The sequence below is a fragment of the Octopus bimaculoides genome, chromosome 6, assembly GCF_046866305.1.
Source record: "Octopus bimaculoides isolate indiv1 chromosome 6, ASM4686630v1, whole genome shotgun sequence".
In the NCBI taxonomy this organism is placed as follows: Eukaryota; Metazoa; Mollusca; class Cephalopoda; order Octopoda; family Octopodidae; genus Octopus; species Octopus bimaculoides.
The window spans coordinates 25,253,768-25,266,799 of NC_142933.1; the positions used below are offsets into that span (position 1 = coordinate 25,253,768).

The 13,032-nt window shown below is 37.2% G+C and overlaps 1 protein-coding gene across 4 annotated transcripts in view; it reads right to left on the reverse strand.

The window, feature by feature from the left end:
• Window positions 1-6,608: 6,608 nt before the first annotated feature.
• LOC106873305 (rho guanine nucleotide exchange factor 10) overlaps window positions 6,609-13,032 on the reverse strand; it is a 170,300-nt gene continuing 163,876 nt past the window's right edge. For all 4 annotated transcript variants that reach the window (XM_089353614.1, XM_089353615.1, XM_089353616.1 and 1 more), the window contains 2 exons: window positions 11,097-11,268; window positions 6,609-8,304 (listed from right to left, as the gene is read on the reverse strand). In XM_089353614.1, the coding sequence (XP_089209740.1) occupies window positions 6,821-8,304; window positions 11,097-11,268 (1,656 nt within the window). In that variant the 3' untranslated portion in view covers window positions 6,609-6,820. The remainder of the gene's footprint in view (window positions 8,305-11,096; window positions 11,269-13,032) is intronic.

Here is a 13,032-nt window from a genome sequence, read left to right on the forward strand (position 1 = left end):
ATTTAACCTAACACTTTAATGGCACTGCTAGTGTGCTGCCTTTCTGGAAACTGGTTTCATTGTTAGATTTATTGCCAACTCTGAAATAACAGAACACATTCAAATTTGCTTAGGTTGTACACTCTGTATTTGTTGGTGCACCTTGCAATGGGTATTCTACACATAAACATGGGAAATTTGAATTCTGTGAACTTTCAACAAAATTTCAACACTGTGTAGTTGAGGGCTTCGATGTTATGAGTGATTATAATCTAGGTAAATTTGAATCTCCTATATTTATTTCCCCTGACAATAGTTCTAGTTGTCCTTCTACAAATGTAACCAGTTTTCAGCAATACAATTGTGTCCAGGTATAATATTTTTATTTTAATACATGTACTCGGCTTGCGAAGACCTGTTGGAGCAAGTGAAAGCAAAATCGTGATGGCACCTGCACCAGTGGAGCGCTAAGAGCACTGTCTGAGCGTGACCGTTGCCAGAGCAGCTGTCTGGCTTCTGTGCCAGTGGCACGTAAATAGCACCATTTGAGCGTGATCGTTACCAGCATCGCCTTCCTGGCACATGAAAAGACATTCAAACAAGGTCGTTGCCAGTGCCACTGGACTGGCTCCTGTGCAGGTGGCACGTAAAATACACCATTTTGAGCGTGGCCGTTGCCAGTACCGCCTGACTGGCCTTCGTGCCGGTGGCGCGTAAAAGCCCCACTACACTCTTGGAGTGGTTGGCGTTAGGAAGGGCATCCAGTTGTAGAAACTCTGCCAAATCAGATTGGTGCATGGTGTAGCCACCTGGTTCACCAGTCCTCAGTCAGATCGTCCAACCCATGCTAGCATGGAAAGCAGACGTTATACGATGATAATGATGATGATGATGTACATATCATGAAGTATGTTTTTGCATTCATTTAATGTTTATGATATATCATTCTTAATTATAAACCTCTTTTATGGAGCACTCTAGTGGATCCCTTCTATAGCATTCTTGATATATTTTACAAAATATTCATATTGATAACTCTTGATACATTAAAAGTATATTAATCAATGAACTTAGCAGTTCTTAGTCTATACATAAATAGAAGGAATTAGAATTTTGTAAAGTATCAACCAAATACTGCTGACACCTTGTAGTTTATGACTTTCTTTGAAGCTCTCAAATTTCCTGGCTGATGATGGTTCTGTTTGTGTCTGTATGAATGCATGCAGTATTCAAAAATACAATTACGTCCCAAAATAATATCTATTCATTTTATTACATATAACTTGAATTATTATTTAAATTCAGCAAGTCAATACACACACACAAATGTATGCACATGCATACACACTCACACATATATACAGCTTTATTTTTCTCACTTTTGTTGCTTTAGTCATCATAGCTTTGCCCATGATGGAGCATCATCGTCAGAGTTAACTACACTTGTCTTTTGTGTTGTCTTTCTGAGCATGTCCAGGGATCTAATATTTTGATCATAATGTAGCATGTTTAAACTGTGGGATCAATGAAATAGTAGGGGTAGCCCTAATCTGATTTAGTCCAAACACTTTGCTTATAGTTGATCTGGGATGCTAGAAAGAAATGCTTGAAGGTCCCCCTTTTTTATTTTCATTTTTATCTATTTACTCATTTACTTGTTTCAGTCATTTGACTGCGGCCATGCTGGAGCACCACCTTTAGTTGATCAAATCGACCCCGGGACTTAATCTTTGTAAGCCTAGTACTTATTCTATCGGTATCTTTTGCCGAACTGCTAAGTGACGGGGACATAAACACACCAGCATCGGTTGTCAAGCAATGCTAGGGGGACAAACACAGACACACACACACACAAACACACACACACACACACACACACACACACACACACAAATATATATATATATATATATATATATATATATATACATATATATGACGGGCTTCTTTCAGTTTCCGTCTACCAAATCCACTCACAAGGCTTTGGTCGGCCCGAGGCTATAGTAGAAGACACTTGCCCAATGTACCACGCAGTGGGACTGAACCCGGAACCATGTTGTTGGTAAGCAAGCTACTTACCACACAGCCACTCCTGCGCCTATATTTATTTATGTTTCTTTTTTCTTTTTTTCTTTCTGAAAAGTTTCAGGAGGAGAAATGTTAGCCAAGTTCCATAATATGATAAAACTATGCTTTGTTTTGAAATTCCAATATTTCATTTATTTTGTTTCATTACTGAAAGTTTTCATATGTAGTCTGCTTTCTGAGACGAATTTACATTTTCATCATCATCATCATCATCATCATCATCATTATTATTGGTTATCATATTTATTTTTATGGCAAGCATTGGGATGTCAGTGAGGTGGAGCTAAACTTCTGCTGTTCAAGTACAATTTGATCTGTAGGAGGTAAATTTCCATTCCTCATCAGCTCCAGGATGTAACTATATATATATATATATATATATATATATATATATACACACATGTGTGTGTGTGTGTGTAGATAGATAAATATGTATATTTATATATGTATATATATATACACATATATACAACTATATACACACACACATTCATAAATATGTGTATATATATATTCATAAATATGCGTGTATATATATATATATATATATATATATATACATACTGATATACACACACATATATATACATAAACTCTCATGCATAAATGTGTGATTATGTGTGTGTGTTCTTGACTTGACATTGTCTGCTGCCAATTGTCAATAAACATCATCGCCATACAAGCAGTGGAATTTGCTTGCAGTTTTATATGGTAATAAGCCTAGATTAGGTGGAAATATATGTTGATGATGATGATGAGGATGATGATGATGGTTATGTTGATGGTAATATATGTGTGTGTGTGCGTGTGCGCAAATGCACGCATGTATATCTATATATAGTTCAAATTTTCAGAAGAACAAAAGACGAAGACAGGTGTAAGAACAACAAGCAGGTGTATTAGTTTAAGGCTTGAGAAAAAATAGAAGAGCCTTTTATGTTTCGAGCCTATGCTCTTCAGCAGAAAAGAATAAGAGGAAAAGATGGAGAGGGAATGATTCAATTCTGTATTTGTTTGGTTTTCTGTAATAATGTTTATTAATTAAGGCTATATACCATCATCATCCTCATCATCACTATTTTCATATTCATCCTTACATGGGTTGAACAAGTCCTCTCCAACACAGCACCCAAAAACTTGTTGTCATACCTTTGTCATTTGTTGTGTGGTTCAACTTCCTGAGATCAGCCCATGTCTACCTTGGCCTTCCTTTTCAATTAGATCCTTTCATATGAATCTCTAGGCATTTCTTCACCCACCTGCTTCTCCCATATATATTACATATCTATACCATTGCAGCCATTGCCCTGCACTGGTATGGATATGTAATTACAGCTATTTCCTCTTGTGTACAGATTCTTTCTCAGCTCATCTATACCTTGTTGTTCATGCATGGAGCAATATGCAGTGACATAGCTAATAGGTAACCGACGAGAGTGACCAATCCCTCTGATCATATTTTTCAAAATTGGCACCTTTCAACAACTTTTAAACTCTCCAAGTAGAAAGGAAGAATACAAAAAAACATTTTGACTTAGCCAGACCACACAGGCTAGTCATGAAACACATGAAACGATCGTACTGCATTAACTTTGGATATCCTTGTTGCTTATTTTGATCTTAATCACTTTATTTTGAAACTGTATGGATAATACCATACTTAATTCTGGTGCCTAAACTTAAGTACCATATTCAACTGAATCTAAATTTATATATATATATATATATATATATATATATATATAAATATATAAATACATATAATGTACATTGTTTATACATACATACGTACATATGTACATAAACACATACATACATGATGGCCGTCCACTCGTGACCGAGAAAGACCATTGCCGACCTTCAGGAACATTCTGTGCTCTAGTACTAACTTATATTTTGCATTTGTGGCTCCGTTGGCGGCTAATGAGCCCTGCTCTTGACAAGCATACACAACTGCAAACATTGCAGACCAAGCTTTCCCTATTCACTATACGAGCTGTGCACTTTCGCGCAGCTCGCTTAAGTTCTTCATGCTGGATACGTGCTCTCTCAAAAGTGTCGATCCCCTCCTTAACCTGCTTCCTCCATCTGTGGCGATGACAAGCATTGTTCTCTCAGTCAGTGTCCTGCATATCACAGGCCTTTAATGAGGACTTGACACAGTCCTTAAATCGCAGCCTTGGTTTCTGCCGGAGTTTTCTTCCATTCACAAGTTCTCCATAGACAATCTGCTTAGGGATCCTGCTATCCTCCATTCTAATAAGGTGTCCAGTCCAGCATAACCGGTGCTTGTGCACCATTGCCTTGATACTCAAGATATCAGCTGTCCTCAGGACCTGTGTGTCTGGAATTTTTTAGGTCCAGCCAACATTGAGAATGTGTCTGAGACATCTCTGATGAAAGCATCCAAGGACCCTTACCTGACGTTTGTACAGAGTCCATGTCTCACACGAGTAGAGGAGCGATGTCAGTACACATGCACGGTACACAGCAACTTTTGTTTGCCTTGCGATTGCCATGCTGGGACCAGACACGTGACTAAAGAGACCGGAAGGAATCAGTTGCTCTCTGCAGCTTGAAAGATATTTCCTTATCCAGGGAGCAAGAACGGCTGAGTGTGCAGCCCAGGTAGACATACATACATACATACATACATAATATGTAGGTACTGGCATGGCTGTGTGGTTAAGAAGTTAACTTCCAACTACATGGTTATAGCCTTAAGCTGACCAAAGCCTTGTTTGTAAATTTTGTCAACAGAAATGTGTGTATGTGTGTGTGTGTGTGTGTGTGTAAACTTTTCATTTGTGACCATCCCATCTTATTTTCAAACATGATATGTCTATGACGTCTAGCAAGAACTCTTGAGGAATTGGTAACAGATTCTGTACAGTGCAGACAATCCTTGTTATGTGAGATGGGAGGATAAAGTTTCCATCTCCGAGGATATCAAGCTTGGTAGCAGGAACAGTATAAGTGAGTGTATATATAAGTGAGTGTATATAAGTGTGTGTGTGTGTGAATAGTATTCAGTAGATGAAATGTTTAAAAGAGAAAAAGGGAGAGTGAAAGGAAGGTCATGAAGCCATATTCTGGGTGTGGTTGTTTTTGCTGTTATTTAGCACCAGGTCAATTCTGATTGAGCAGACCTATGACCAACCAAAGGCATTCCAGCCATGATCATCCCATTTTTTCTTTTAATATATCAAAGAATACATTATCAAATGTGTCCTTCATGTTTTTAAAAGATGGATGGGTGATGTTTGGATGAGATTTGGTTGCTTTTTCTAGCATATCAAGTGATCACAACTATATTGTAGTTAGTTCGTTTTTATATATTAATTTTATTGTGCATTTGTGAGTGTGCGCATATGTGTGCTTGCATGTGTGTGTGTGCATATGTGCATGTGTGCGTGTGTATGTGTGTGTGTGTGTGTGCATGTGTGTGTGTGTGTGTGTGTGTGTGCATGTGTGTGTGTGTGTGTGAAGGAGAAGAGGAATGGTATGAAATAAAATATGCTTTTGTGTAGGTCTTTTGATTTTATAGAGAACAACAGTCTCTACTACTATTTCTACAACAGTGCCGACACCGCAAAAATACCACCGACACCATTTCAACACGGTCAGTCTGCTTGCTAGAAATAGCAGCTAAATCTCCTTCAGGCTTTGCACTACTCTTTTACTCTTTTACTTGTTTCAGCCATTTGACTGTGGCAATGCTGGAGCACCACCTTTAGTCGAGCAAATCGACCCCAGGACTTATTCTTTGGAAGCCTAGTACTTATTCTATCGGTCTCTCTTGCCAAATCGCTAAGTTACGGGGACGTAAACACACTAGCATCGGTTGTCAAGAGATTTGGGAGGGGACAAATATAGACACACAAACATATACACACACATACATATATATATACATATATATTACTCTCTTTTTTACTCTTTTACTCTTTTACTTGTTTCAGTCATTTGACTGTGGCAATGCTGGAGCACCACCTTTAGTCAAGCAAATCAATCCCAGGACATATTCTTTGTAAGCCTAGTACTTAATCTATCGGTCTCTCTTGCCGAATCGCTAAGTTACGGGGACGTAAACACATCAGTGTCGGTTATCAAGTGAAGTTGGGAGGACAAACACAGACACACAAACATATACACACACATACATATATATATATATATATATATATATATATATATATATACATATATACGACAGGCTTCTTTTAGTTTCCGTCTACCAAATCCACTCACAAGGCTTTGGTTGGCCCGAGGCTATAGTAGAAGACACTTGCCCAAGGTGCCACGCAGTGGGACTGAACCCAGAACCATGTGGTTGGTAAGCAAGCTACTTACCACACAGCCACTCCTGCGCCAGTTTTCAAAAAAAAAAAAAAATTTTTTTAAATAATACATTGTAAAATATACTCCACTGTTGAAAGAAAAAATACCAACCGTTTTAATGCCAACCCACATGAGACAACTGGTTCTTTGAAACAGACATTTGTTTTAAAGGGATCCAAATTAAAACCCTTGAACAAAAATTTGTGTTAATTTATGTTTTATACACCGGCTTAGTAACGACAAAGTCATTTTAATAAAATCTTCATTATTTTAAACTCAATTGAAATTAAAGTTGTATTTTTCAGTAGAAATATAATAACAAAAGGATTAAGGATAGGTTTGTTCTGTCAGATCTTTAATCTGGGGTTAAACAACAACAACAATAGCAATAACAACAACACTGTTATATATGTCATATTTTGTAGATCCAGAATAGGAGTGTGGAATCGTTTCCTCGACTAGTTTTATTTGCCGCTGCATTTGGACTAGCATTGAAATATCCGTTACCTCCACTGACTATCATGATTGAGTTACAGTCTGATTCTTCTTGGAATTCCCATATTCTGGAACTTTGGGACATTTGTGACTGTAGAGATGAGAAATGGTTTGTTGCTGTTGATATTGTTATCGACGCTGTTGCCGTTGTTGTTCTTCTTCTTCTTGCTGTTGCTGTTGTTGTTGTTGTTGTTGTTGTTGTTGTTGTTGTTGTTGCTGTCGTTGATGATGATGACGATGGTGATGATGATGATGATGCAGATGATGATGATGAAGACGTTGGTGTTGTTGTCGAAGATGTCGGTGTTGTAGTGATGGTTGTCTGTGTGTTTGTTGTTGAAGCTGTTTCTGAATCATCAACATTTGCTTCAGGAACTGGCTCCTCACTCATCTCTTCGGTAGGTCTTTGTCTCACCAACGTCGCTTTTTTCTTCTCTACCATTGTTGTTGTTGTTGTTGTTGTTGTTGGGACTAATGTTGATGTTGGTATTGTTGCAGTAGCAGTAGTAGTAGTAGTAGTAGTAGTAGTAAGAGTGCTGTCAGAAGTGGTCGATGCACCGGGGACAGTGCACTCATGGCCAGCACTAACATTTTGGCACATCGTTTCATCTTTGCTTCTGCGATGGATGGCTGAATTTTTCATGACCTTTTGTGACAGAGACGAAAGTGGACTTCCCTTGATGGCTGCTAAAGTGTTTCGGTTACTAATGCTGCTGTCATTATAACTACCAAACTTACTATCAAAGTTTCCATGCTGGCCACCACTATCAGCCCTGCCCCGCAACTTTGATAACCGGTGGTGGTGAAGGGATTGAGTGCGAGACCTCCTAATTGAATTACCCATCAGACTTCGATACAACACTTCCATTTCCTTTGTACCCCTCTGTTCCTTATTTTGCACATTTGGCACTTCATTTTTGTCCTCGTCTTCTTCTATAAGTAGATTTGGTGTTGAGTTGTAGCGTTTGGACAGTTTTTCTTTCAGTTCCTCCTGTAACATTTTATAGCCCTCCTCAACCAATGTTTGGTTGTCGTCATCATCATCCTCATCATCATCATTTTCAATCTTAACACCATTGTCATCTTCAATGAGGTCCTCAAAGCGAGAACTGACACCAGTGGTCTTGAGTGTTTGAATCTTGGACGCCATGGACAGCGTTTTGGAATTGTATTGCAAAGTATTGCTGCCGCTTTTTGTTCTGTAACCCAACATGAAAGGTAATAGAAATCGGACAGTTTCTTTGTGGCCATGATATGAGACAAATGGACGTCCACTGACTAGAGGGACACCATTTCGTAAGCGAGGCAAAGGAAATGACACTAAGAGGCCAAGGTTCGTTCCAATCCATAACATTCCAAGACTTGATAGAAGACATGTCACAGTACATTCTTTTGGGGAATCTAAAATGATAAAAGGAAACAATAAGAATATTAATTATTCATGAATGATGTGAGTACAATAGATAAGGGCTCATTATGGAGATAAGTTATGAATAATGAGATGAGAATCAAGTCAAAGATAAAACACACACACACACACACACACACACACACACACACATATATATATATATATATATATATTATGTGTGTATGCATGTGGTGTGTGTATATAGGTAATAAAAGCATGTGTGTGCATACATATATATAAACACATATATATACATACATTATTGTATATATATATATATATATATATATATATATATATATATATATATGTATGTATGTATGTATGTATGTATCATGTATATACAGGCATACCTCACTCTACGTCATTAATTGTTTCCAAGAGACACAACTTAAGTTGAATTAACTCGACTCAAGGTTAGGCTAAGCTGAATTTACTTGTCTCTAGGCTGAACCGATAATAACCGTTCCCAGTTCTGTAATTTATTCATGAATGCATTTTCAACAATACATGGTTTGATATGCTTGATATGTACTAAAATCTTGTCCTTATTATGTACAATCGTCGATACAGTTGTCTGACTCATCCCAAAAGATCGTGCAATTGCTACCACTCTTTCACCTTTTGCATGGCGTTTTATCATAGCCAGTTTATCTTCCAGCTTTATAGCATGACACTCAGTACTTTAACTATGAATTTTCTGAGGAGCCATGGGGGCAAAAACTAAAGTCACAAATGAATGAGAATGAGAAAATAGCCGATAAACAGACGTAACACAAATCTGAATTCAAAACAATCGCAGGAATCATGAGTGACAATGGCGCCTAATAGTAGATATTGGAACTACAGTGCAATATGAGCTCCAAAAGACCGATAAATAAGACAACAGAGCTGATTTCATGATTTCATTCAATTAAGCTACACTACTTTATGGTGTGTATCTTAACATTTACTGTACGTATTTTAATATGATCTTATATTCTTTTATTCTTATTTATTATACAAAAACATGGTTTAATGTGCTTTTAACAGTTTTCTAGTGATTTTACGATTCCAATATTTGTGGTAGACAGATGTAAAGTTGAGTAAAATGACTTAACTTCATTTTTATTTTTCCATATATTACTTTTAAAAAATGACATATAATTGAGAAACAACTTAAGCTGAGGTATGCCTGTGTATATATATACAGACACAGACACACACACACACACACACACACACACACACATATATATAAAGTGTACTGTTCTGTGATGGTAAGATCAAAATGTATTCCATTTGGTGAGAGATAAATACTATTTAATAAACACAATATGTTTTTATGTGCTACTATTAGTTTCATGTGCTGAGAGCTTACCAAACATAAAAATATATATATTGTGTTTATTATATATATATATATATATATATATCTTCTTTTATTCTTTTACTTGTTTCAGTAATTTGAGTGCAGCCATGCCAGAGCACCACTTTTAGTCAAACAAACCAACCCCCAGGACTTATTCTTTGTAAGCCTAGCACTTATTCTATCGGTCTCTTTTGCTGAACCGTTAAGTTATGGGGATGTAAACACACCAACATCGGTTGTCAAGTGATGCTGGAGGGACAAACACAGACACACAAATACATACATATATATATATATATATATATATATATATATATATATATATATATTTGCATGTGTGTGTGTGTGTGTGTGTGTGTGTGTGTGTGTGTGTGTGTGTGTATGACGAGCTTCTTTCAGCTTCCATTCAAATCCATTCACATGGCTTTGCTTGGCTTAAGGCTAAAGTAAAAAGACACTTTCCCAAGGTGCCATGTAGTAGGGCTGAACTCAGAACCATGTGATTGGGAAGCAAGCTTCTTACCACACAGCCACTCCTGTATGTAGACATATATATTACTCACAGTATATGGATTTGACTAATCTGGTGGTACTCATAAAAAAACTCCTTGATGTATCAAGCTACAAATCACATAGAGTGTATAGTCTGATACAACAGAAAAATATTAGGAGTGTATAAATTATAAATAGAGGAAGTATATGATGATTATATGAAGCTTCTGATCTAGAAAGTCAATTCCTTCATGAGAGGAATGCGTTGGGAGGCATATCTTTTCGATATGAAGGTGAAAACCTCAAACATATTATGTGAAGACAATTTTCTTAATTTTATTACTTATTGTCTTCCATAGGTAAGTGTTTTGATAATTGAGCCTCTGCATTTATTTAGACTGTCATGTTGATGTATAATTATAACCATGAGATTCTTTTGACCTGATGAGCAAGCTTATTATAAATTATTTGTTTCATGGCGCAGGAGTGGCAGTGTGGTAAGTAGCTTGCTTACCAACCACATGGTTCCGGGTTCATTCCCACTGCGTGGCACCTTGGGCAAGTGTCTTCTACTATAGCCTTGGGCCGACCAAAGCCTTGTGAGTGGATTTGGTAGACGGAAACTGAAAGAAGCCTGTCGTATATATGTATATATATATGTATGTGTGTGTATATGTTTGCATGTCTGTGTTTGTCCCCCCAACAACACTTGACAACCGATGCTGGTGTGTTTATGTTCCCGTAACTTAGTGGTTCGGCAAAAAGAGACCGATAGAATAAGTACTAGGCTTACAAAGAATAAGTCCCAGGGTTGATTTGCTCGACTAAAAGGTGGTGCTCCCGCATGGCCACAGTCAAATGACTGAAACAAGTAAAAGTGTAAAAGAGTAAAAAGAGAGTAATATAAAGAGAGAAAGACACACAGAGAGAGTCTCTCACCTGCAGGAAGGACCCTTGTTCCAGCCGAAGCAATATTGATTTCCTGTAAGAGATTCAAATTCTCAATATGATAGAGATGTATGGTGGGACTGTTCTGATAGGAGACCCAGATACCAACTCCTGCCTGCACTATGTGTTGGATAACACCTTCAGGGGACAGGCAACAGGAGACCTGCAAAATGAAACATATACAGAGATGATGGTGGTGGTAGTGGTGATGGTGGTGGTGGTGGTGGTTGTGGTGGCAGATGTATGATAAATGCTGGAGTGATATGAGATAGGTAGATAGGAACGAGCTGGCAGAAACGTTAGCACGCTGGGCAAAATGCTTAGCGGTATTTTGTCTGCCGCTACGTTCTGAGCTCAAATTCCGCCAAGGTCGACTTTGCCTTTCATCCTTTCGGGATAGATAAATTAAGTACCAGTTACGCACTGGGGTCGATGTAATCGACTTAATCCGTTTGTCTGTCCTTATTTGTCCCCTTTATGTCTAGTCCCTTGTAGGCAATAAAGAAATAAGATAGGAACACACACACATATACACGCATATACATAGCAGCAGATCTTCAGATTGATGCATGCAGACAGGTAGAGAGAAAAGTATGCATATACCCGCACATGCATGCATTCACTCACACATACATGTAAACAGATATGTGTGTGTGTGTGTGTGTGTGTGTGTGTGTGTGTGTGTGTGTGTATGTGTGTGTATATATATATATATATATATATATACAGATAGATAGATAGATAGATAGATATAGATTGAGCCAATCAGAGAAATAGAAAGACAAACAAAAATATAGACAGACAGACACTTAGACACACACACACACACACACACACACACACACACATACGTGCGTACATGCACGTACACTGATAGACATAAATACATATAGACAGACTGACAAACAGATAGATAGATACAAGTAGATAAACAAACAGACAGGTGGACAGAGAGAAAATGATAGATACATAGGTATGTAGACAAACATAGAGATAATGTTAGTTTCAACATATCGTGTACAGTGATCATCAAACATCTAATTAGACATAATTACATGATGAGAAAAGACAACATTAGCTCCTTGACTAATACGATTTTTAATTATTTCAGCAAGTATATCTTTTCCTCGTTGCTGCAACTGGATTAACCTAGTAGTAAAGGTACATATGCCTATAGGACCCACATTAAAAACCTCCCACTAAATGCTATCAATTTCATATCATTGATTCTGCACTTGCTCAGCACTCACATACGACAGTACAGTAAGGCCTGGATTTCCATCATTTACAATTACAAGTCTTCCATTTGATCCACTCAATGGAACAGCCTGCTTGTGAAATTATATACTCATATAACTTTAACATAATTTTCAGAGAGATTCAGTGTGAGACAAAGTGTGACAAGGCTGACCCTTTGAAATACAGGTACAACTCATTTTTGCCAGCTGAGTGAACTTATTTATATATATATATATATATATATATATATATATATATATATATATATATATATATTTAAGAATTTAAGGAATGGAGAAAACGCATGTTATAATTGCATACTTTATTCCTACATATGTTTCAAAGGATTACAACCTGTGTGATCCATAGGGATCTTTGATATTAAAATTGTAACCTTCTCATCAGGAAAAGCATGGGAATCATCTTAAACGTAAGACATTATGACCGATTATGAAAACAATAGATGGATAAGGTTATGACTTGATTAATTTGAAAAAAACCGTTAGAGAATTGGACGCTGCCAGATAGTGGGTTGGACAACACATACCTATAAATGTGTGAGAACATATGTAGGAATAAAGTATGCAATTATAACATGCGTTTTCTCCATTCCTTAAATTCTTAAATATACTCAAATACCCAAAATTTCAAGGAGTTCCTGCCTTAAAAACAGGAACTAAACCACAGT